Source organism: Pan paniscus, chromosome 2 (genome assembly GCF_029289425.2).
Source record: "Pan paniscus chromosome 2, NHGRI_mPanPan1-v2.0_pri, whole genome shotgun sequence".
NCBI classification, from domain to species: Eukaryota; Metazoa; Chordata; class Mammalia; order Primates; family Hominidae; genus Pan; species Pan paniscus.
Genome location: NC_085926.1, coordinates 36,805,470 through 36,832,124, shown reverse-complemented (window position 1 = coordinate 36,832,124; position 26,655 = coordinate 36,805,470). Strand labels below are relative to the sequence as shown.

At 42.1% G+C, this 26,655-nt stretch overlaps 1 protein-coding gene across 2 annotated transcripts in view; it reads left to right on the top strand.

Annotated features, from left to right (window-relative positions):
- TRANK1 (tetratricopeptide repeat and ankyrin repeat containing 1) overlaps positions 1 to 26,655 on the top strand; it is a 119,046-nt gene that overhangs the window by 75,406 nt on the left and 16,985 nt on the right. For both annotated transcript variants that reach the window (XM_034956101.3, XM_008951573.4), the window contains exons 10-17: positions 6,188 to 6,349; positions 9,569 to 9,823; positions 11,837 to 12,013; positions 12,682 to 15,558; positions 18,382 to 18,581; positions 18,871 to 19,008; positions 23,375 to 23,521; positions 24,318 to 24,474. In XM_034956101.3, coding sequence (XP_034811992.2) covers positions 6,188 to 6,349; positions 9,569 to 9,823; positions 11,837 to 12,013; positions 12,682 to 15,558; positions 18,382 to 18,581; positions 18,871 to 19,008; positions 23,375 to 23,521; positions 24,318 to 24,474 — 4,113 coding nt within the window. The remainder of the gene's footprint in view (positions 1 to 6,187; positions 6,350 to 9,568; positions 9,824 to 11,836; positions 12,014 to 12,681; positions 15,559 to 18,381; positions 18,582 to 18,870; positions 19,009 to 23,374; positions 23,522 to 24,317; positions 24,475 to 26,655) is intronic.

The window sequence follows — 26,655 nt, the reverse complement described above, 5'->3', positions numbered from 1 at the left end:
GGTAGCCTGTGATGGTAGTGGATGCAGTCAAGCCTAAAGCCTTCCATACTCAATGGTAAACTTGTTGGATGTTTGATTTCTGTAAAGTTTTCCAGACCATTGGTCACAAAGATTTTCTTGCCATGCTAGAGGAATATTGAAAGACTATAGAGAAACATGAGTGAAAGGAACTAGTAAAAAAAAAATCTGTAAAGAGGAGAAGTTAATCAGGAAGGGCTGGCAAGGTGGAGTTGTATATTTCCCAAAGTATTCTAGGCAGTGGAACTCTCTCTCTCTCTCTCTTTTTTTTTTTTTGAAACAGAGTTTTGCCCTTGTTGCCCAGGCTGGAGTGCAATGGCAGAATCTCTGCTCACTGCAACCTCCGTCTCCCGGGTCCAAGTGATTCTCCTGCCTCAGCCTCCCACGTAGCTGGGATTACAGGCATGCATCACCATGCCCGGCTAATTTTGTATTTTTTGTAGAGATGGGGTTTCACTGTGTTGGTCAGACTGGTCTCCAAATCCTGACCTCAGGTGATCCACTCCCTTCAGCCTCCTAAAGTGCTGTGATTATAGGCGTGAGCCACCACTCCTGGCGCAGCAGTAGAACTTGTGGAGAAGCCTAAATAAAGCCTATGGGAACTCTATAGGTGATGATCTTTGCATGAAATGATATATTGAATATCACTCTTCCTTTATACATCCAAAGAGTTGTATAGAGTTACATGCATACATTTTGTTTCTAAGATTTTACTGATGGCACAAAGTTTAAAACCTAAGGTGGGGCTGGGGGATCTTTCTAGACTAGGTCCGTGAAGTATAATTTTCCTAGATGATGGAAATGTTCTACACCTATTCTGTCTGATACGATAGCCACTCGTCACATGTGACTGTTGAGCAGTTGAAATGTGTGTGGCTCATGCATCTGAAGAACCAGAAATTTCATTTTATTTAATTAACTGTAATTTTATGTAAGTTAGTGGCCATGTATGGGATAATGTAGGTTTAGACTTTAGCTCCCAGAAGGTGTTTCTATCCAGAAAGTAGTTGAAGAGACTGGGAGAATCAAAGGAGGAGGCCCAGGGCCATGGGAATGAAGGAGGATGTACTTTGCTTTTATGGACCTTAATCCTTCCCCATGCTAATCCATTAAAGGGACAGATGGAAGCATTGTCTTTAGGAAGAGCTGCTGCTAGGGAGCTGTATCTGTGCCTAACATTTGTTTTTTGCATCTATGGTCCTGACCACAATATTAGGATATGAGTTGTTTTACATCCAGATGAATGAACATTCCAATTTACAGACCACGATGAAAGATACTTTCTCCCTTGACTCTTCCTCAAGTTTGCTGTACCCCATTTTGCTGATAACAGTGGTCCTTATCTCTTAGGATGGGGCTGCTTTTGGCATCTAGGTGAGAAATAAAGGGTCTTGCTAAAGATTTCTGCTGTTCTCTAAACCAGTGTTTCTCCATCTTAACATGTACATGAATCATTTGGGAGCCTGCTAAAATGCACATTTTGATTCAGCAAGTTCAGGGCAGGATCTGAGATTCTGTATTTCTCACTAGCTGCCAGGGCAAGCCAGGGACCACTTTGAGGAGCAAGGCTTTAGTCCTAAATAGTCAAGATTACAGAATGGTCTTTATCCAGTTTTCATAGCCACCACCAGATGGCAGCATGTCCACTTTCTCTACCTGCTGTTGCTGCTCAGCTCTTTCCTTGGGACCAAGAAGCGCAAGATTGGAGCCTTTGTTTTTCTCACAGTTGTTTGTGATCTTCTCTCTGATTTAGTAGTTCTTGGCCTTTTCGAGTCAGCTTACATCAGGACTCTGAATCCTTATCTTTCTGGTCCTCCAGTGGGGAGCCAGCTGCTTTCTGCTCTGCTCAGCACCAGGACAGTGCCTGTTTTCAGTAAATGCAGGCGTAGGGTATTGACTTAAAGGATGTCTGTCATACTTCTTCCTTTTTATAAAACCAATCTTTTTATATACTTAGAAAATTTATGAAATGTAGAAAAGAAACTATTAATTATCTGTAATCGTACCTGCCAGAAAAAAATTAATGTGTTTGTGATTTGGTCACTTAGTCTTATTCCATGCATTTTTAGTTATATATTTATATTTTCTTTTATAAAATGCGATGAGAATGTAAATTTAAATTGATAAAAATGTATGTAATAAAACCTAACACTTTTGCTTTTTAAACCTTATAAAAAGATTTTGGACAAAAATGAAATCTCCTTTTGAAATAATTTATTTCTATTTTCTATTACTTCTGACTATGGTTGCAACTTCAGAAGAGCTTTTTAATTTTTAATTTCAAATCTGTGTATATACACAGTAAGTCATCACTTAACATTATTAACAGGTTCTTGGAAACTGACTTTAAGCAAAATGATGTATAACAAAACCAGTTTTACCATAGGTTAATTGATAACAAACAAGAGTTAAGTTCCTAAGGCATAGTTTTGGTCACAGAAACATCACCAGACTTCTAAATAAAGATCTAATATTAAACATGGAAATAAATGTGAGCTATATATACATTTAAGAAAGGTTAATACAAACAAGTAAGATAATTATTTACCGAGTTATTCCAGTTAAGTGTTGAAGGTGGCCAGTTTATTCTGGCAGCTTAGTGAGCCAAGTGGGAGCCAGCCCTCCACAGGATTCCATTCAATTGCAGGGCTCACTCACACACACCCACACTCACTCAGACTGCGACAACTGAGACATGTCAGTTCACCTATCGTACACATCTTTGGGGTGTGGGAGGAAACCTGAGTACTTAGAGAAAATCCATGCAAAGATGGGAAGAACATGCAAACTCCACACAGTGTCCCCGGTGGGGACCAAATTTGTTTTCTCATCGATGTTATAATGAAACTCTGTTGAAAGGCATGTTATTTGAGGACCTGCTGTATTTGCTAAATGTGATCATTGTTGAAAATTTGTAAAAGTATAGTTTTATATAAAAGCAAATTTATTGTAATTGCATGTTAGCACATTTTTATTCAGTCTTTTGTTGTTCAGTACTTACGTAGTCATCTTTTAAAAAACTCTTGATTATAATGCATAAGCAACTTTGTTTCCTGATGTTTCTTTTGACTCTTTAAGCTTATAGGAAATTTAGAAACAAAATCAGAAAAGATCAGTGAAGTAAACAAGTCACCCACAGCCCTCCTGCCAAGGGATACCATTTGTCAGTATTTAGCAACTTTCCATCTGTATCATTCTCTGATTTCTTTCCTGATGTTTGAATCTTTCGCTCATCTATAACTGCCTTCTTAACAAGTCTGAACCATGTAATCATGTATTTATTATGCAGCTGCATCTAATTGTGTCTTTTGTTGAGCTTAGTATGTTTCTGTTCATTTTCATGTGAGTTTTTTACTAAACTTACTTTCCTGGGGGAAGAATGATGTTTTTGCAAAGATTCTATCAGGCAGACAAGCAGCAAGTTTCCATCAGCTTGATAGTGAAGGAAGTTTCTCTTTTACCAAAGGTCCTATTTTTTTTTTTTTGTACTGTGAGTTTTCATCCTTTTTTGTGTGTCTTCATAGGTATTTTAGGATGAAGATGGGAGGGGAAAGTCCAGGGATGCTAGCCAGATATTGCTTTACTACACACAATTTCAGTCTCAGTGAGCTTCCAGCCAGGGTGATGTGGGTCTTTCTTTGCCAAATGATTATCATTTTCTGTTCTCTGGAGGATGATGCTATAGTGGATCTTCCTTCTGCCTGGCACCTGAACATCTCTTGATTAGAGTGGGCAATGAGTGTTTGCCCCGGAAGTGGATGTGTGTATGTTTCTGGTGTTCTGGCTTGATTTATTGAAGTGTGATTTAGATGTGTGTCAGAAGGTGTGGCAGATGTTGGAGAGCTCTATCTGGATTCCCCTGGATCCCTTTCACCATTTCTGAGTACCCCCTGACATTGGTGTGTGTGCAGTTTGAAAAGTCAGCACCCAAGGCCTGTTTTCAAGGGAGTGTCTTTGGACTTATAGCGGCTGTTTTGCTCGTGCTTCTTTTTAAACCAGAAATGTCTGGGAATTTATATTGTCCAAAGGCAGCCTGCAGCTAGTGACTGATAGATGCGAGAATATGAAAGCTCATTTCCTTTGCCTTGCACAGGGACCACTCTGAAGTGTGACTCACACTCCAGAGCCTTCCTGTGGGATCAGGCTGAGACCACCCTCTGTGGGACTTTGCCTGAGTGCATACCTGGGTTTGGCTTCCCCTCTCACCCTTACTCTGCTTCCCCCACTCCCCTACTGGTCTTCCTCCTTAATAAACTACTTGTGCACAAATCTGGTGTCTGCTGCCAGGGAACCTGACTGAAGCATGCTTTTAATTTTTTTCCTGTTTTCAAATAGGCTGTCTCTTTTAAAGTATTCCCACTCTGGTAGAACATAACATTGAACATTCATTCATTTCTTCACAACCATGATAGTGCTACTCTGGGCCAGGCTCTTTTCACTTGGTGTGAAAATAAATGTCCAGTTCTGCTCTCTTATCTGTTCAGTAAGATTCCATTTTAATTAACAATACTTTTTGATACCTAATAAAAAAATTTGTCATTTTTTCCAACACTTCATCAGTGACTCTTTCTTTCTCTCTTTCTTTCTTTCTTTCTTTTTTTCTTTCTGTCTCTCTCTCTCTTTCTCTTTCTTTCTTTCTTTCTTTCTTTCTTTCTTTCTTTCTTTCTCTCTCTCTCTCTCTGTCTCTCTCTGTCTCTCTCTGTCTCTCTCTGTCTCTTTTTTTTCTTTTGAGACAGGGTCTTGCTCTGTTGCCCAGGCTGGAGTGCAGTGGTGTAATCATTACTCATTGCCGCCTCAACCTCCTGGGCTCAAGCAATCCTCCTGCCTCAGCCTCCTGAGTAGCTGGGACCACAGGCATGTGCCATTACACCTGGCTAATTTTTGTATTTTATTTGTATATATGAATATGTCTATATATATGTATGTGTGTGTGTACATATGTATGTTTTGTAGAGACTGGGTTTTGCCATGTTGCTCAGGCTGGTCTTGAACTCCTGAGCTCAAGCAATCCACCCGTTTCAGCCTCCCAAACTGCTGGGATTACAGGAGTGAGCCACCGCACCCAGCCAGTGGGTGTTTTCTCATCATGACTACTTCATCAAATAAGTTGAATGAAAAAGATATTGCCTTCCCTTCCTTGGCCAGAGAGGTGGCTCATTACTTGGCCTTTTCCACTTGCAAATAAGACATAAAAGTTTGGGTGGCTGACATGTAGTTGGATGTTGCCATCGTGCTAAGCCATCTTTCTGCTGTCACTCCCTAAATTGTTATATCAGTTATTTATTACTGCATAACAAAATATTCTAATTTTCGTGGCTTAAAACAACAAGCATGCTGGGTGTGATGGCTCACGCCTGTAATCCCAGCACTTTGGGAGGCCGAGGCGAGTGGATTATGAGGTCAGGAGTTCAAGACCAGCCTGGCCAATATAGTGAAACCCCGTCTCTACTAAAATTACAAAAATTAGCCAGGCGCGGTGGCAGGTGCCTGTAATCCCAGCTACTCGGGAGGCAGAGGCAGGAGAATTGCTTGAACCTTGGCGGCAGAGGTTGCAGTAAGTGGAGATCATGCCACTGCACTCCAGCCTGGGCGATAGAGTAAGACTCCGTCTCAAAAAAAAAAAAACCAAAAAAACAAAAAAACCCCAAAAACCAACAAGCGTTTATTTGGCTCCTGATCCTACAGGTCAGCAATTTAGTCTGGGCTGTTCTTATGGCCTTAATTGAACTTACTCAAGTGTCTGCAGTCTTTGCTGATGTTGGCTGGTTTCTTTCACATCTATATGGTCTCAGTTTGGACAGCTAGGCCGATTCCTTCCTGTTCTATGTTGTCTCTTATCTCTCAGTAGGCTTGCCTGACTTGTTTACATGATGAAGGCCACAGCCTCAAGAAAGTCAGCAGAAGTATACAAGGCTTCTTGAGGCCCAGGCTTAGAAAGGGCACAAAAATCACATCTACTGCATTCTATTTGTCATAGCAAGTCATGAAGCTAGTCCAGAATCAGGGGAGGGTGGAGGGGAAAGAGGCTCCACTTCTTGATGAGAGGAGCAGCAAAGTCACACTGCACAGCATGTGAGTATGTGGAGGGTTGGAGAATTGTGGTTATTTTTGCAATCTGTAACAGCTGCAATTTCTGTATTCAGAAGCATTACCTGGTGCTGTTTTGTAGGATTCAGCAATGGTGATGGACCCACTAGTGAAAATGACATTTTCAGGAAGGTCTTGGAGCAGCTGGTGAAGTATATGAACTCAGGAAACCGGTTATTGCATAAAAACTTTCTGAAGCAGGAAGTAGTTCAGAGGTTCTTGCGTCTCCTTTCTACTCTGCAAGGTAATTTTTTTTTTCCACAATGTTCAATTATGTTAAAAATGATTTATGTTCATTAAAATTCTTTTCTAATATCTGTTCAGAAATTAATTTTAAAAAATAAAAATAATGTATCTACATGTAAAACATTCAGACAGCACAGAGCATTCTTTGGTGTAAAATCCATTACATACCCCTGAACTTCAACCCCTAAATCCCATCCCCAGAAACAACCTGTTACTAGCTTGTTATGTGTCCTTCTAGAATTACTCTTTGCATATACAGTCATTTAAAAAATACTATAGATATTTCTCTCTTCTGTAGATACTGGCTAATGTGGAGTATAAAGTTATTGTAGAATTGAATGTTCTTCCTTTTCATTATGGGGAAATCAGGAAACTTCCTGAAAAGAACTTTAGATGACAAAAATTTAAATAATTTGGGAAGATTCTAGAAATTCTAAGTAGGTAAAATATAATATTTTTAAAATGGACACTTCATAAGGCTGGGATGTCTCCATTTTACAAAGAGTGCAAGAAGGCATGGCCAGAGAAACCTAAAATACTCAGGGTGTGCAGCAGATGATAGTATTTAAGGCTTGGAGTTTAGCATTCAAGTCTTGTTTCCAACATACCAGATCTGTGACCTTAGGCCAATTAATTAACCTCTTTAAGCTTCAGTTTCTTCATCCCCTTGCCTTGGGTAGGGAACTAACCTTGTGAGATAATGAATATAGAACAATTAGTCTAATGTCCTGCACATAAAATGCTAGTACTCGTTAGCTGTTAGGATGGGTTGAGATGAGGCTAGGTTGTCAGCCTTTCTTTCTTAGGTATCAGTGAGTCAAAGATAACCAGCATACCTGTTACACACACTCTAGGATGGGGCCATTTTGTATGGGATCTATTAGATGTAGATATTCTGTACAACCACATCTAGGGAGCCTTTGGTTTTTGGACTTAATGTCATTTGATCTGTGGCCCATGAAGACTGTCCTCATTTTTACTTAGGGTTGTGAAAATAAAACCTTATTTAATGGTATTTGGTAAAAATCTCATAAAAGCCCATTCGATGGGAATGCTGCTTTTCCAATGTCCTTTGTGTCTTATGGCCTGTGTTCCTGTGCCTCCTTTTTTTCTCTGTAGGGTATTGTGAGTGTTGGTGTGGGTTCTTCTTTCTCTCACTTTGGCTTGGTTACTTTCCTCTTTCCTCTTATTCCTTACTCTTTGTACCTTTCTTGAAGGTCTCTCCCTCAACTGTCTTCCAGAGCTGAGTGGGTCTCTAAACCACCCAACCTTTTTAACTTTTTTCTGTCTTCACTTTTCCTTTTTTTTTCCTCTTTGTATCCTTAACTGCCCGTAGGGTAGGCTATTTATAGCTCTTCCTATTGAAAATGACAGACCCGAATGGGCTAAAAATTGGCAAAAAAGTGACTTTTTTTGACTCTCCTAATAAAAGTGCCAGGCTGGCTTCAAGTACAGCTGGCTTCAGGGAGCTCACCAATGTCACTATGACCCATTGTCTCCCATCTTTCAACTGAGCTCTCTGCTAGTTGGCTTCCATCTCAGACTCTCTGTGGAGATGACATTGAAGTCTCTAATCTCTGACTTGTCCCACATTTCTGGACTTGTGGACCCGTCTGTCTCTCTCTTTTCAGTGGTTCGAACAAATGTCCTAGGCTTCACTTTGGATCATGATGTATACCTCTGTAGCTGAATGTGATCAGAAGGATGGAGATTCTTGATTGGCTTAGGTCCAAATCACATGCTACCCTATCTCATCCATACGTCAACAGAGAGTGCCAGAAGGTGGGAGAGGGCTGATACCAGATGATGAGTGAATAGATTCCGGGGACAAAAATTGCAAATGCCTATTTAAATAGTTTGCCTTTTACACTTTTATTCTGATTCCTGTTAAAATAAGATGATAGACTAGCCTATATTTAATTTCTTCTTATTTTAAAATGAACATTTTAAATTTTAAAATGAACATTTTAAATTTTCAAATGAACATTTTAAATTTTAAAATGAACATTTTAAATTTTCAAATGAATATTCATTTTAAGAAAACTTGGAAAAAGATGGGAAGCAGAAACTAGCAAATGCAAATCAAGTTGCTCTTATTTAGGTAATCCTTGATTTTTCTCCCCTTCTGCTCTTCCTCCCTGCTTTCTTAGTGGTAGGGTTGCCAGACAAAATACAGAATTCCCTGTTGAATTTAAATTTCAGATAAGCAATGAATAATTTTTTAGTATAAATATGTCCCTAAATATTGCATATATATACTTATACAAAAATTTATTTGTTGTTCATCTAAAATTCAAATTTAATTGGCATCCTATGTTTTTATTTGCTAAATCTGACCATCTACTTGCTGAAGATCTGTTAAAATGTTTTCTACTCTTGGCCGGGTGCAGTGGCTCACGCCTGTAATCTCAGCACTTTGGGAGGCTGAGGTGGGCAGATCACGAGGTCAGGAGATCGAGACCATCCTGGCTAACATAGTGAAACCCTGTATCTACTAAAAATACAAAAAAGTAGCCGGATGTTGTGGCGGGCGCCTGTAGTCCCAGCTACTCGGGAGGCTGAGGCAGGAGAATGGCGTGAATCCAGGAGGTGGAGCTTGCAGTGAGCCGAGGTCGCGCCACTGTATTCCAGCCTGGGCGACAGAGTGAGACTCCATCTCAAAAAAAAAAAAAAGTTTTCTACTCTTAAGATTCACCAACAGTATGAAGTGGGATAATTTTTATCCTGTCTTTAGACATCAAAGATCAGATGGAAACATTTATTTATCATGATAAAAAATCAAGAATTAAGGGATAAGCCATCCTCTCATGGTTACCTTACGGCTCTTGACGTTTTAATTGTTCTGTAGTATCTCTCTGTGTTTCAGTATTTATTAGGAAAGGACACTCTTAATATCATGCAAAATTTAAGTCAGGCTTTTGCCCTTCTGATCTCAGCAGAATACTCTGAATTCAAGTATTCTGCGTTAAGACACAGTCATCATTCTTCTGTCTCCTGGGCCAGGGTCTGTACTCTTCATAGGGTATTTCTGATCTTCCCATGAAGTCTCAAGGTCATTACACTGATGTTCATGAGTGGTTAAGCAACATGCCCCAAATAATCAACTACTTGTTTATATAATCCGTGTTAATTATATATGGATGTTGGGTTGTGATTGGGGAAAGAAGAGAAATCATATGAACGTTTTTGGAATGTGTCTTACTCTTATTTTTGAAAGAAATTCCTCCTGACCTGGTCTGTGATATTAATCAAGACTGTGCCACCACCGTCTTCAAATTCTTATTGGAAAAACAGAGATGGCCTGAGGTGCTTCTGCTGCTGACCCGCAAAGTAAGTGGAGAACCACCGCTTGGGGATTGCCTCATCAAAGACTGCAATTTCTCAGACCTCGACATCTGTACCATCATCCCCCATCTCAGCACCTGGGACCAGCGGAAGAAACAGCTTCTGGGCTGCCTGATAGACAGTGGAGGTGAGAGTGACTGGATGCTAAGCGTTGGAGACTTGTCCACATTCTCCACGTGATGGAGTCCAGGCCACTGCCTGCCTTTCCCTTGCTTTTGGAGGTACCATGAAGTTCACCCTCATTGCCTACCCTGTATATTCTTGTTTTGAAACAGTGATGGAGGTTACTGCCCTGTAAGTGAGTTGCCCTTGAGGATCTCTGCATTTTTGTGAATTCCAGTTACTACCTTTCTCTTTTGTATGGGAAACATCAGGTGTTCTCTTTTGTATGGGAAACATCAGGTGTGTGAAGGGTCCTTGGCTCTGGTTTAGCCTACAGCAGTCATTTCCTCCCGACCTCTGGCTAGACTTCGACTTGCAGTGGATATACTGTGTGGATCCTTATCTACTCCTGTGACATTCTTTTCTGATCAACAGATTGGGATTCAAGATGCTTGTTTTTAAAGAAACGGTCAAGTAATTGGTGGGTGGAAGCATCTGCTGCTTTAATGAGAACTATCATGCATGGCTGGGTGTGTGTCTGGAGTGTGCAGACATCTTGCTGAATTGGCTTTTATTTCCAAGCTGATTTAGAAACACCAACCTCCTCCTACCTCTGTCCCTCACACCTCCACTAATGCCAGTACTAACTGTGTGGCATTGGACATGCCATTTATGACTTCATTTCCTCATTGGTAAAATGGGAATAAATAGGCCCCCTTTTATAGGGTTGTTTTGGATATTAAATAAGTTAATGTGTGCAGGCTTTTAGAAGAGTACCTTGGCTATGTAGTTCTCTGCTTGCTTTGTGCTGTGTGAGGAATTGTCTTTCACGAGAAAAAACATTATGTGTTATCAATAACACATAATATGTAAGATATAACAGTGACACACAAGACATTGTGTGTTATCAATAACACATAATATGTAAGATATAACAGTAACACACAAGACATTGTGTGTTATCAATAGCACATTGATCCTTAGCCCTCAAAATTCCACACACCTTGCAGAGCCTTTAGGTGTTGGCTCCATCCACAGCTTTCAGGAGGTAGGTGGGGTGGCTTCTATAATTTATTTTTTTAAACTCCTTCCTTAAGTGGAGTGTTACTTTCTTTGCCTGAAAACCACAGCTGTCATGGAATTCCTGTTTTATTTCTTGATTCGGCAAGCACTTATAGAGCACATCTCAGGATCAGGTGCTAGGAACCAAGCCCACAGAGGTGAGTGCGCAGCTGCTGGAAGTGTGTGGAGGAGACTGCAGATCTATAATGGGTGGGTCTGCCTTCTGGTGGAGGTTGGGGAACTTTGATGCAGAGGAGCTGTGTGGACTGAACTAAAAAGAAGGTGATTTCGGGTGGAGAGATGTCAGGGAAGATGGCAGTTGAGAATAGGAGCTCAGTAGAAGCAAGGGATGTGGCATGTTCTCACTCATAAGTGGCTGTTGAACAATGAAAACACATGGACAGAGGGAGGGCACATCACACACCAGGGCCTGTCAGGAGGTGGGGGGTTAGCAGAGGGATAGCATTAGGAGAAATACCTAATGTAGGTGACAGGTTGATGGGTGCAGCAAACCACCATGACACGTGTATACCTATGTAACAAACCTGCACGTTCTGCACATGTATCCCAGAACTTAAAGTATTAAAAAAAAAAAAAAAAGAAGCAAGGGATGTAGAAAGTGTCCTCACACTGACTGTGTCAGGTATGATGTTAGGTGGGTGTTAGGGTTTCAGTTCTCATGCCCTGTCCTCATGCCAGGACAGTGGGAATGGTGGGAACTATGCTCCTGTGGTGGGGAGCTGGAGAGGAGGCGGGGGCGAGGCCCCCAGACAGGGTGCTTGAAGGAGCTGGGCTTTCACTTTGTGGCTACTGGCAGAAGCCTTTGCCTCCCAGAATGGGTGCTGGTAGGAGGATCTTGGAAGTTAGGTAAACATTAGCTCTTCCCTTGCAACTGAATAACTGAAGCATTCCTTCTCTTGTCAGGCGAGCCAGGCTGTGCCTACTCACATTGCGCTTCCCTTCTCTCCTCTCCCAGCCTTGCCTGATGGTCTTCAGGAGAGCCAGGAGAGGCCAGTTGTCACGTGCCTGAAACATGAGGACTTCGAGTTGGCTTTCCTTCTCTTGACCAAGGGCGCAGACCCCCGTGCTATTTCTCTCACGGAAGGTGATACTCCTTTGCATGCAGCACTCCACATCTTTCTAGAGATTAAAGGTAAGCCCTTGTTTTTTAAGCAGCCGTTTCCTTGAGGAGGAAGCTGGATATTAGAACTGATGCTATGTTTTCTGGACTTTCCTTTTGTGTAAACCAGTGATCTGAAAAAGGCCCATTTCTTGGCCAGGCCTGCCCATGTCACCTGGCCCCTCACTTGTAGCATAATGGGAAGAAGTGACCACCATGGTGAATGGTCAGGGTGGGTTGATGGAGGATTCTTAAGTTCCAGAGTTGGCTGTTGGTAGCTGAAAAATACTTTCCATTTATTTATATCATTTTCAAGGGTCTGCATATGAAGGATCTTGCTAGAATCTTATATGGTCATTTCAGGAACTACCATGACATTTGGGCTGGATAATTCTTTGTTGTAAGGCACTGTTCTGTGCATTGTAGGATATTTAGCAGCATCCCTGGCTTCCACCTACTAGCTGCCAGTGACACTCCCCTAGCTGTGACAATAAAAAATGTCTCTATACATTGCCAAATGTCCCTTGGGGAGTAAGTCACCATTGGTTGAGAACCACTGAGCTCTTTAATGGATTTCAGATTTTTTGGGGGAGTTCAGCATGCTGAGATGCCCCTGGCTGGCATCACTCTCAAACCCCAGGGTCTGCTGTCCCCTAAGAAGAGTGGCTCAGTGCTCACAGGGTTTTGTTTGTGTCTTTCAGCTGACATTGGTTTTAGCTTCCTCAACCATCTGTTGGATCTGTTTTGGTCCAACCCCACCGAATTCGACTACCTCAACCCCAATGTCCAGGACAGCAATGGGAACACGCTGATGCACATCCTCTTCCAGAAGGGCATGCTAAAGCGCATGAAGAAGCTGTTAGACCTGCTGGTGAAGTTTGACATCAACTTCAATCTGAAGAACAAAGAGGGCAAAGATGCACGGCACCGGATTAAGAAGAACGACTCTCTGCTCTTGGCCTGGAACAAAGCTCTGATGGAGAACAGGAGGAGGAGCCGGCAGGACTCTGCTGCCCACCTGGGGAAGCTCTCAAAGTCCACTGCCCCTGGTCACACATCTCAGCTCAAGTCCCAGGGTTCATTCAAGTCAGTGCCATGTGGTGCCACTGCCAGAATACTGCCTGAAGGAAATGCAGTCCCTGACAGCTGGGAGACTCTCCCAGGTACCCAGGTGACCAGGAAGGAGCCTGGAGCTCTCAGGCCCTGCTCGCTGAGAGACTGCCTTATGCAGGACATCACAGTTTTGATTCAGCAGGTTGAAGTGGATCCGTCTTTCCCAGAGGACTGTCTTCAGAGCTCTGAGCCTCTGGAGGCAGGAGCTGGCAAAGAAGGAAAGAAAGATGACAAGCCGACTCTGGGTGCAGGGGCCCCTGACTGTAGTGAGGTGGGGGAAGGACATGCTCAGGTGGGCCTTGGGGCCTTGCAGCTTGTGCCTGATGATAACAGAGGGAAGGAGGGCAATGATGATCAGGATGACTGGAACACGCAGGAAATTGAGGCCTGCCTCCAGGACTTCGATAACATGACCTGGGAGATCGAGTGCACTTCAGAAATGCTGAAGAAGCTGTCTAGTAAGGTAATGACCAAGGTCATCAAGAAGAAAATCATCCTTGCCATTCAGCAGCTGGGAAATGGCGAGTGGACCCAGGGCCTGCAGAAGCGACTGAAGCACCTGAAAGGAAGCATCCAGCTCTTCGAAGCTAAGCTGGACAAAGGAGCCCGGATGCTCTGGGAGCTCGCCATCGACTTCTCCCCTCGATGCAGTGAGAACCCTGAGAAGATCATTGCCACGGAGCAGAACACGTGTGCAATGGAGAAATCAGGGCGGATCTACACGGAAATCATCCGGATTTGGGACATCGTCTTAGATCACTGCAAACTGGCTGATTCCATCAAGGCCATCTGCAATGCCTACAACCGGGGCTTGTCCTGTGTCCTGCGGAAGAAGCTGAAAGGTATCAATAAAGGCCAAGTGTCAGCTAACATGAAAATTCAAAAGCGTATACCTCGCTGCTATGTGGAGGACACAGAGGCGGAGAAGGGCAGGGAGCATGTCAATCCTGAGTACTTTCCCCCAGCCAGTGCAGTGGAGACAGAATATAACATCATGAAGTTCCACAGCTTCAGCACCAACATGGCCTTTAACATCCTCAATGACACGACAGCCACAGTGGAGTACCCCTTCCGGGTGGGTGAGCTTGAGTACGCGGTGATCGACCTCAATCCCAGGCCACTGGAGCCCATCATCCTTATTGGGCGAAGTGGCACTGGGAAGACAACCTGCTGCTTGTACAGATTGTGGAAGAAATTCCACGTTTACTGGGAAAAAGCTGAGCAGGCAGGAAGCCCATTGCTGGCCAAACAGGTCTGGCTGAAGAGAAGGTTGGAAGTGGAACCCGGAAAAGAGAGTCCAGGTGGGGAGGAAGAGGAGGAGGAAGAGGACGAGGAAGAGGAAGATTCTATTGAAGTGGAAACAGTAGAAAGCATAGATGAGCAGGAGTATGAAGCCTGCGCAGGAGGAGCCGGTGTGGAGCCAGCAGGGGACGGCCAAGCTGCAGAAGTATGTGCACCAGAACATCCCCACCAGCTGGAGCATTTACATCAGATCTTTGTGACCAAGAACCATGTGCTGTGCCAGGAGGTACAAAGGAATTTCATTGAGCTTTCCAAGTCCACCAAGGCCACTAGTCATTACAAACCACTGGACCCCAACATTCACAAACTCCAGGACCTGAGGGACGAGAACTTTCCTCTGTTTGTCACTTCCAAGCAGCTGCTTCTTCTGCTTGATGCTTCTCTGCCCAAACCATTTTTTCTGAGAAACGAAGATGGAAGCTTGAAAAGAACCATCATAGGATGGTCTGCACAGGAAGAGTCAACCATTCCTAGTTGGCAAGAGGATGAAGAGGAGGCTGAGGTGGATGGGGACTACAGTGAGGAGGATAAAGCTGTAGAAATGCGTACGGGTGACAGTGACCCCCGGGTGTACGTGACGTTTGAGGTGTTCAAAAATGAAATATGGCCCAAAATGACCAAAGGGAGGACCGCCTACAACCCTGCACTGATTTGGAAAGAAATAAAATCTTTTCTAAAGGGTTCTTTTGAGGCCCTCAGCTGTCCCCATGGGAGACTCACTGAAGAAGTATATAAGAAATTAGGGAGGAAACGGTGCCCCAATTTCAAGGAAGACCGGAGTGAGATCTACAGCCTCTTCAGTCTGTATCAGCAAATCAGGTCCCAGAAAGGTTATTTTGATGAAGAGGATGTTCTGTACAACATATCCCGGAGGCTGTCGAAGCTCAGGGTGCTCCCATGGTCCATCCACGAGCTCTATGGTGATGAGATTCAAGACTTTACCCAGGCCGAGCTGGCGCTGCTGATGAAATGCATCAATGACCCCAACTCTATGTTCCTCACGGGGGACACGGCCCAGAGCATCATGAAGGGCGTGGCCTTCCGCTTCAGCGATCTGCGCTCTCTGTTCCATTATGCCAGCAGAAACACCATAGACAAGCAGTGTGCTGTCCGGAAGCCCAAGAAGATCCACCAGCTGTACCAGAATTACAGGTCCCACTCAGGTAAGTCCAGGTCTTGGGTTTGCCTACTGGGGGTGCTTAGGCATAGACTTTGGGCTGCCTTTGAAGCTGCAGACTAGCTCTTGTTAGGTTTTTACAGCTGAAGTAAGGGTAGTATTTTGGAATTTGTTAGTAAATACGCTCATGGACAAGAGATAGTATGATTTTGGCCACTGCTCCTTAAGTTGATAATTTAAGCTGTGGTTGGGTGGCAACTGACCTTTAAGTAATTATATCTCAAGGAGTTTGCCATAACATGAATACATTTCAGGGGAACATTTAAACTGTTTGAGAACTTTCATTAAAGTACTTGGGAAGTACCTGCTCATTCTATATAAAGTAATATACCAGTTACAAGTCATTAATCCTTGAAGCAGGTTTTCTCCCAAAGAGAAGAAAAAAAAAAAAAAGGGAGGGTGGTAGGCAGTGGGAGTTAACACACACTTGGGTGCTTTTAATTTGTTTCTTAGTTTTTCCCTCTTTCTGTGCCAGGCACAATGCTAAACAGTTTACGTATAGTGCTTAATCTTCATAACACCACTGCGAGGTAAGCATCAGACCCATTTTACAAAGGAGAAACTAAGGTACACAAGTTTAAATAACAGGGTACCAATGCTGGAATATTTCCTTTATGGTTTATAGATACTAACAAATTTATCTCCTTTGGCCGACAAATATCTGTGAACAATATGGAGTATTGCTTTACATGTTTAAAAACTGTAATGGGATCATGCTGGACATATCTTTCTGTAACTGGGTATTTTTGCCTAATGTTATGTTGTTGAGATTTCTTTCTTTCTTTTTTTTTGTTTTTTTCTGATAGAGTCTTGCTCTGTTGCTCAGGCCGGAGTGCAGTGGCGTGACCTCGGCTCACTGCAACCTCCACCTCCTGGGTTCAAGCAATTCTCCTGCCTCAGCCTCCCAAGTAGCTGGGACTACAGGCGCCTGCCACCATGTCCAGCTAATTTTGTATTTTTAGTAGAGATGGGGTTTCACTATGTTCGTCAGGCTGGTCTTGAACTCCTGACCTGAGGTGATCCACCTACTTCAGGCTCCCAAAGTGCTGGGATTACAGGCGTGAGCCCTCGTGCCCAGCCTGTTGTTGAGAATTTTGCATGTTGATAATGTGGAGTTCTAGTGCATTCATTGAGGTTCACATAGCATAAAAGGCACCCATTTGAAATGTTCAGTTTAGTGTTTTTTAGTGTATTCACAAGATTGTGTAACTATCACCATCATCTAATTCTAGAACATTTTCAGAAATTAAAAACCCCTCAAAACCCATAATCACAGCAGTTACTACTCATTGTGTCCTTCTTCCCACTCCACGGTAACAACTCATCTTTCTGTTTCTACGAATCTGCCTATTGTGGACATTTCATATGAGTGTAATCATATAATACATGGCCTTTTGTGTCTGGTTTCTTTCACTCAGTTTAATGTCTTTAAGGTTTATCCATGTATAGTATGTATCAGCACTTTATTCCTTTCTATGGTTGAACCATCTTTTGTTTTTTGAGTATGGTTACATCAAAAATTACTTGTCTAGTTCCCTAGAAGGCCATTTAAGTGGATTCCACTGCAACTTTTGTGCCCTTTTCTGATTCTCCTGTTAATGTAGATATATATTTGGCCCCTGCTAACTCCTAATGGGAAGGGAACCACAGTAGAAGCTTATTTGCTTAGATTCAGCAGTTTCCACTTAGGCTTATTGCTTTATATTATATACTTTTAATAACAACAGTATTGGATAGTCACATTTTCCCTTCACTATTTGGTAATAGCAATGGGGATACATATGCCCGTTTCATGACGTTCTACCTAGACCATTGTATTCTATCTGGTGTTTGAAAAGGGCACCTGGCTTCTAAGAGTAGTGGAGACACCCAGGAAGGTCTATGTTCAAATCCTATCACTGGGAGATATTTATTAGCTTCTCAGACCTCAGAGTTCCTGTTTGTAAAAGTGCAATTGTCTCATCTGTCTCACTGCATTGTTGTGAGGATTTGTTGTTGTGAGGATTAAATGGGATGACTTTTTTGAAGGTGCCTGCTGTATGATAGGCATTAAGTCAATGTCACTATTAACGTCACTTCAGATATTAGAGAAGAAATGGGACCCAGGAATAAAACTCTTTGGAAAATCCTCTCTCCTGCTCTGACATTTTTTCTTAGTGTAATCCTCTCTCAACTGGGTATAAACCTGGGGGAAAAGGATGATGGAGGCCTTGGTTGCTGTCCTTAGCTCACATGCAGCACTGTTTTTACCATGGTAATGTTGGTTCTGTAAGCACCAATGGGAGAGGACAAGGCAATTCTGGTTTTCTTACCAAAGTCAATACCAGCCCCTTATGAGAGCATTCTAACAGCTCTCATTGTTTTTTTTTTTTTTTTTTTAATTGAGGCGGAGTCTCGCTCTGTCACCCATGCTGGAGTGTGCTGAGGTGTGATCTTGGCTTACTGCAACCTCCGCTTCCTGGGTTCAAGCGATTCTCCTGCCTCAGCCTCCTGAGGTCTCATTGTTTATATTACATTTTTGCCTTGACTCTTCTTTGTGAGGTAATTTTCTCTAATATGAATATAGGTTGGGAATGAGATCCCACAAAACTCTCTCAGCACAGCAACATATCTCTGCCTTCTCATCCCCTGCACCCAGAGAGCTCAGGGCTGCAGTGGTAATCAAATGGGAACTGAAAACAGGCTTGCAATTATACATACTGTAGGGGCCAAACCTGCTTCTCAGGAAAAACATGTCCCCCACCCCAAATAACCAAAAAACTCAGCCATGTTGTTAATTATCCAACTTGGGTTTTCTGTTTCATTCCAGGAATCCTCAATCTGGCATCTGGAGTGGTGGATTTACTTCAGTTCTATTTCCCAGAATCTTTTGATCGCCTTCCAAGGGATTCTGGCCTCTTTGATGGTCCCAAGCCAACTGTTCTGGAGTCTTGTAGTGTAAGCGACTTGGCAATTTTGCTACGAGGGAATAAAAGGAAAACTCAGCCCATCGAATTTGGAGCCCACCAGGTGAGCTGCTTGGGATTTTATGTTTTGAAATAAAAGACAGTTTGCAAATGAAAAAAGTTTGAGAAGCTAAATTATACCATAAAGTAGCATTAAAAATAGTCCCTGTCCCACAGTGGGTGAGTTCCAAAGATGGCTGAGTGACCAAGTGTTTCAATCTTTCCCCTGGCCTGCCTGACCATGTTTATGCTGGCCATTTCTCTTTAAAAACATTACCTATCTCCCATAGAAATAGACTGAGGCTTACTGGGGTTTTCTCTGTAGAATTTGATGTTCTTTTGTTTTTCTTCAGGTAATCCTTGTGGCCAATGAAACGGCAAAGGAGAAAATTCCAGAAGAGCTGGGGTTAGCACTTGTGCTAACAATTTATGAAGCAAAAGGCTTAGAATTTGATGATGTCCTCCTTTACAACTTTTTTACTGATTCTGAGGTATGTCACACCTAATTCTTTTCACACAATGAATATTTATGTATGAGCTGAACTTCCCTCTGGGGAAGAGAATTTGGAGTTGAGGGTAAGAGAGTTTATCACAGGCTCCTGTTTGTGTTTTAGAGCATCATTCATTCAGTATGAGGTTTTGTGTGTTTAGATGTGGGTTTTGACATTAGCTGTGGGTTGTTTCACAGTGTGTCATGGGCTAGTTCCCCCTGTGCCCTGCCCTTCTTTGGCTCTCTAGTACCCAAGTGCCAGTGTCCAGTTCTCATTAGCCACTGTTATCCTTGGCTCCCAGGGATGCCCAAGTTGGAGCAAGCTCTAAGGAGAGCCTTACAGATGAAGCCAATGTTAGCAATGTCCACCCTGTGATGACAGAACTGGGTAAGGTCAGTTCATAGATAGAGACAATTCCAGGAAGACAAATGAGGCTTGGTTCCTGCCCTCTGGATCAGGTAATGTGGGGGACAAGAACAGCTTCCTTGCATGGGAGACCCCTCTAGCATGGCTTCACTACCACTGCTTGCAGCCCATGCAGATGATGGCAGCCAAAGAGTCCCCACATTGACCCCCAGTGACCTCTGTATTGGTCCACTGCTTTCACTTGGCTCCTGAGTCCTTGTGGGTTTTTCTCCCCAAGCTTAGTTCATTATGGGTAGAGCCACCAACTCACGGCCGTTGTCCTGGGTTTTCTAGCCACTGTTTTCTCTTTCCCACTATCTTTTGGTGGAGACTCAGGCTGGCTGCTGACTGTACTGTGGGGTCTTCTCTGGGGACTTAGCTGGCTGTGTCCCAGTCTTTGTTGCAGACTTCCTTTGCACATGATGCATGCTTGAAGGGGCTATGTTATACCCAAGTCAAGAGCACTGTTGGCTTTAACACTTTAAAAATCTGCCCCAGAACTGACCCTTTAGATAGAGTCCTTCCTTTTTTTCTTATCATTTTTTAAATGTTATTTTGCCTTAATAGCACAACTATTACAATATTGATATAGGTGCTTTGCAGTTTACAGAGTACTTTTTGAAGTCATTGTCTCACTCCACCAACCCTCTGAGGTTATATGTATTTTTATTACTCTCATTCTATTTTTTAAAATTTATTTTTATAGAGATATGGTCTTGCTGTGTTGCCCAGGCTGGTCTCAAACTCCTGGCCTTAAGTGATCTTCCTGCCTTGGCCTCCCGAAGTACTGAGATTATAAGCATGAGCCACCTTTATCTGTAGATAAAGCAGAAGGTCACTGAGATTAGTACATTTCTCATAGTCGTAATGTAGATGGCAGAGCCTGGAGATGAACTCAGGTGCTTTGAGTTCTAAATCTCTTTCCATTTTCCTTCCTTTTAAAGCCTCGCATGCGAATTGAATTCCAGAACCTTCCACAATTAGTGTATCATTGCTGTTCCTTATGTACATTCCTTTCCTGTTAAATTTTGCTAATAAAATCAGATGCACACTCATTAACCCTGGAACCATTTTTACCTCTGAGGACTAACTTTTTTTTCTAATGATACATCCATCGGTCATGGTTGGACTGAGGCTCTCCTAAAAGAGGAAGGGTAAGACTTTGTTGTTTCTGTTCTTTATTAAGTACCAGTTGTATGCTTGTGCGAGTAAGAAGCTCAAGGAGCTCTGGACTTAAGGATCTGTAAATTGTGGTTGGCTCTATTTGTGAAAGAAAAATCCAGTTATGTGTCTTACCTTGATCCTGGAAGTGGCCAAGGCTCAGGTATCTTGACCCGGTGCTCCCACCAATGGCTCAGGGAGTTGCCTGAAACTAAAACAATCCCAAACAGAATCTTTTGTAAACATCCACTTCATCCTGTGTACACAGTAAGACTTTGGAAAATACTTTGGTTGGGGTTCTTCCCAGTGTTAATGTGACCATGCATTCCCTGGCCCAAAGCACACTCTCAGTTTATCATTTACAACCTCCAGGCCAAAGGGAGTCAGTCAGCAGATGAGAGGAAATGCTTTCATAAAAGGAGAGGAAAGACAGGTCCCATATATCCCCAGCCTCCTGTGGTCTGGCTGCTTACATGGGGTTTCTTTCAAGGTAACTGAAGGCTGCTGAACAGTGATTGCTATTTGAACTTGGGGAACTGTGGAGAGCTCCTCTCTCTCCTTGACCTCTTCTTCCATCTCATTTATATTTCAGGCAAGCTCTGTCTTTGAAGCAGCTGTTATCTGGGCTTATATGTGGGTGGGTTGAGGGGTATGGGGCTTGTTGGCCTGGTTTGTGATCCTTCTCTCTGGAGGGTTTATTGTTACCTGTTGAACCACATGGTCACCAGAGCCATCTCTTGAGATGTGAAAGGGACCACAGAATGGCTACCCCAAAGCTTTTGGTAGGATGTTGCCTTCTTTTTGGGGGAGAGGAAGTCATTCTTCCAGTCACCCTCAAGCTATCCTTCTGTGGGGACTTAGAAGGGTAACTGCCATTTATACCTTGCCCCAGTGGGACCTCCTTTCTTTCATACTCACGGCGGTGGGACAGAAGGGACTGTGAAAACTACAACCTTTATGGGTTGTCTAATTGACCTAGAGAATAGACCCCTTAAAGGTAGGATTGCTAGTAAAATCTAAGCCTTTTCCTTCACAATTGATGGTACCAAGAAAAGAAACTGGAAGACTTTAAATTTTCCTGCTTTTATTCCCCCAAATGCTGTAGGCCTGTATCCTTGCTACAAGTACATAAGCGCACTCCTAAAAGGCCCCACCTTGGAAATAAAATATGTTTGATTCATGAAACAGGCCATTCATGTGCCATCTGAGCAGCTTTTGCTTCTCTTACAGCTGTTTTAAAATATACTGTTCTTCCTTAGCCCTTTCAATATTAGCCAGTCCGTATCTCATGCTACCTGCCAGCTGGATCCTCTCAAATGTCAAACACTTGTGTCTTCTGCCTACTTTCCTTGGTAAACAATTTTGTTGTCTGCATAGCTTCACAAAAAGGACAGTCACAAATATGTCCTGAAGATTGTTTTAAACCTTCCAACTACCTAAGTGATTTCATGATTTCAAAACATGGTGATTAGTACTATAATTGATTAGTAGCATAACCATTCCTATTTAATAGACAGTGTTTAAGGCATTTAACCTTGTTTACATAGTTCAAGTGATGGAGTAACTTAAGGCAGGTAGTAAACTCTATCCACTTCACCTTTTCAGCATGCTTTAAAAGTTACATAGATGGCAAGTAGCACCATTTTATAAAAAGAAAAGTAAAGTCTAGGAGAGCTACTCTCACAAGACACAGGAAAGTATGAAATATGAAGTTTCTTAAGAATTTTGAATTCTAAATTCTGCATGTAATCTGGGCACTTCAGTTTTACTGGGGTCTGTAAACTACAGCCTGTTGGCCAAATCCAGACTACCGGAGGTTTTTTATGGCATGTGGGCCAAGAAGGATTTTCACATTTTTAAATGGCCAGAAAAAAAACCCAAAGGAGAATAATATTTTATGGCATATAAAAATTATATTAAATTTGATTCAGTGTTCCCAAATAAAGTTTTGTTGGAACATGACACACTCATTCATTTACTTGTTGATTGTGGCTGGTTTAGCACCAAAATGACAGAGTTGAGTAGTTGCAAAGAGAGATCATGTGACCCGCAATGATAACAATATTTATTATTTGACATTTTAAAGAAAAAATTTAGCAACCCCTGGTGTTTGTAGTCACTTTGGTTTTGGCTTTTGGGTAAAGGAAAAAAATGGGTAAAATGTCAACTATTAAACATTGTACTAGACATTTGACACTGATTATCTGTTTTTATTTTCCCAACAAAGTTGAGTATTATTATTCTCATTTTATAGAGCAGGAGAATAAACAATGTGTTCGAGGTTGCATAATTAATAAATGGAAGAACTGAGATACAAATTTGTTCTGTCTGACCTCAGAGTCTACCTTGCACACCATAGCACTGGATTTTCTTCATCCTCGGTTAAATAATTTAGTTAGAAAATTCTGCCACATGTATCTTAACGGCTGACCCTATGTGCATCTCTTAACCATGTTTTGAGAAGGGGTGGGGATTCCCCTGTCCATACTGATTGTAGAAATTCTTTCAATGAGAATAACTCCCTGAGCCCTTAGCATTCTTCCCTGGAAGTGGTCATGTGTGCCTGGCTTCTTAGCTTCTTGGTCTAGTGTGTGGGGAATTTTCACAACTTCCCTGATCTCTGCTTGTGCAAGTTAATCTCCCTCCTATCCATTCTAAGATCACAGGATGGATCTTTCTCAAAGTTGGGGTTGAAGGCCTCGTCCCCCGATGAGGCTTAATTTTCCATGAAGCTCAGGGAGGCTGTATGCGTAGTTCAAAAGCATATTCTGTTGGTCTTCACTTTTTTGTTGTTGTTCAGGCTTATAAGGAATGGAAGATCATTTCCTCATTCACACCTACATCAACTGACTCCAGAGAGGAAAACCGGCCATTGGTTGAAGTACCCCTGGACAAACCAGGCTCTTCTCAGGGTCGATCTCTCATGGTGAATCCAGAAATGTACAAGGTGAATTTCTGCCATTTGTCAACACATGTACTTGACATGGAAGTAGTGAAAAAGGCTTGGAAGAGAAGATGAGAGGAAAAATGGAGCTTGCACTTGGCTGGTTTTCCTCAGCAATGGGGAATTGAGGATAAGAAAGGAAGGGGCAGGGATCTCAGTTTTGGTAAATTCCATTTTTTTTTAGTAGAGAACTGGGCTTGATGGGTGGATACTGTCTGAAAACGGAAGGAGAAGGGTTGTCCTTTCTAGTTCACCTCTGGAACTCAGCTTTGTTCAGAAATTTTGATGCAATCATAAGGTAGGTTTGGAGTAATTCAGTACTAGTGATAGTTATAGTAAAAGTGTATGACTGGTTTAATTTTTAAAAATAAATCACAGCAATTGTGTAAGATGTAATCTTTGGGATAAACTGAGTACACGGGGTCTGTCTGTACTCTTCCAGTGAATCTTCCACTGTAACTTTCAGTGAGTCTATAATTACTTCAGAATTAACTCTTAAAATAATTATAGCAAAAACATGAAAAAAAATTATGGCTGATTCAAAGGTCATCCTATACAGATGGCATGCTCACTTCCTGCTTAGGTGGGAAAGAGGTGGAGTTTCTCATAGCCTCACTGGAGCCTCACTTACCTGTGCTGTGGCCACAGTGAGCTCCTGGTATCCTGTTCTCAGCTGTGCTATGCTTCTCTAAAATTTAGTTTTTGTGTTTTTCCAAAATTAGAGTAAGCCCATTGAAGTGTGTCACTTTGTAGCTATAGACAAATGGCTCATCATCTTTGTCCTCAATGTTATCTTTAGCTCCTCAACGGAGAGCTGAAGCAGCTGTACACCGCCATCACACGGGCTCGGGTCAACCTCTGGATCTTTGATGAAAACCGAGAGAAACGGGCTCCCGCATTCAAATATTTCATTAGAAGAGATTTTGTCCAAGTTGTAAAGACAGATGAAAATAAAGGTAAGATCCTGTTAAAATACTCTTAACTGATGGAGGAATCATGTTTCTCTCAACTGTTCTTATGGTCAGGAATAAAAGGTGTAGTATTTTGAAAGTGCTTTCTTTCTTTTCCACAATCTTCTGAGAAATGGAAGTTGTTACACATTTGCCAAGGTGCATGGGAAAGTGTAGCTGTAGTGGGATTGGGAAGGTTAACTCCTTCAGGGAAGATCTTTTATTTGTCCTTTAAAAGTGGGGATTATGGACAGGGCTAGAGGAAATAGGCCCTTTTGGGAGAATACAAAGTGCTATGAGTGTTTGTACAGCTGATTAACAGTATCTATCAAAATAAAGATGGTACATACTTTGACCCAACAGTTCCACTTGTAGGGATATATCTGAGATATTTGTGTTCAAAATCTCAAAGATACCTGCATAAGTATGCTCATCACAACCCTGTTTGTAGTTACAAGAAACTAAAAACAATCTAAGTGTCCACCAGTGAGGGAAAGGCTAAATTCATTTCTTTCAGGGGATTACTATGCAACCATTAAAGAGAAAAAGGATGTGGATTGTCATTTACTGCTAAGGAAAGATGTTCAAGATGTATGGGGTGAAAGATAAATTTAAAACAGTATGGGTAGAATGATATAATTTATAAGTAACTTTATATTATGCAAATATAAAAACCATTTATGCATATCAGTATATATCAGAATAGAATGTTTATGCATGTGTATGTATGTATGTGTATATATACAAATACCTATTGAAGTGTCTTTAACCATCAAACCCAATTCATTTCCTGAGTTTGTTTAACAAGAACTGGGTTTGTGAGGGTTCAGCTACTGAGTTAACAGGTTGTCTGAATCTGTTTGGTTTCCGAGTTTCACAAAACAAGGAAACTAAGAGTTCAGACAGTAAGAACTCTTAGTTCAGATAGTAAGAACCGATAGTTCAGATAGTAAGGAATTAATCAGAAAACTTATCTGTATTCAGTTCCTGATTATGGGTAACAAGGGTTTAAATAGCAAGAGTTTGGAGAGATAGCATGCATATAAATTCATGTATACACCTATTATTTCTGTTGCAAAACTGTTTATAGTGATTACCTCTCGTGCTAGGATTGGTGGGTATGGGGTTGTCGAGTAGATATGGACACTTTTTACTTTTCACCTTCTTACCTCTGTGCTATTTGCAGGGTTTTTTTTTAATTGTGTATTTTTTTTTCATAATTTGCAAAGGCTACCTAACGAAGTGAAGTTCTCCTGATACGATAACTGAGAAGAGAAATAATCAGCCCTTCATGAAGGAGAAAATTGTTGTCTTTCTTGAGGGTTAGTTGTCAAGTCGTCTCCTCAAGGCTATTGTTCATTTCTATAAGGGTAGAGCAAGGAGCAGAGTTTGGCTGCTGGAGAGAGGTTTGTCCTGAGCATTCCTCAGCCAGTTTGGAGGCTATTTCTGGTTATTACTGATGGCTCGGTTGGCGACTAGGATTAGATTTCTTATCCTAAGACTTGACTATTGTGATGGGAAAAGTCAAAGGCTAGGAGTTAAAAAACAAAACATAGCTTCTCATAAAAACTTTCTACCTGTGTAATGACATGACCTTGTTCAGGTCCCACCTTCTCTCCCAAAGGAAAATGAGTGGATTGGCCTAGCATGGGCATTCTCAATCTTTCCTTCAGCTCATCCCCCTTTATTCCCCGAGTATGTTCTGGCATCCACTATAAGAGATCATATGGCTGGGCGCGGTGGCTCATGCCTGTAATCCCAGCACTTTGAGGGGCCAAGGTGGGCGGATCACCTGACGTCAGGAGTTCAAGACCAGCCTGACCAACATGGTGAAACCCCATCTCTACTAAAAATACAAAAATTAGCCCGGTGTGGTGGTGCATGCCTGTAGTCCCAGCTACTCAGGAGACTGAGGCAGGAGAATTGCTTGAACCTGGGAGGTGGAGGTTGCAGTAACCCAAGATTGTGCCACTGCACTCCAGCCTGGGTGATAGAGCAAGACTCCATCTTAAAACAAAAAACAAAAAACAAAAAACAAAAAAAAAAACTAAAAAACCAAAGATCATAGAAGCTAAGTGACTTTTTTAAATTTAAAAATTCAAAATGAAAACAGATCACAATTTATTTTATGTTTTGGCAGCATTAAGAATGCAAGAAAAAGTGCAGTCTTAATTACAAATTTTAAGT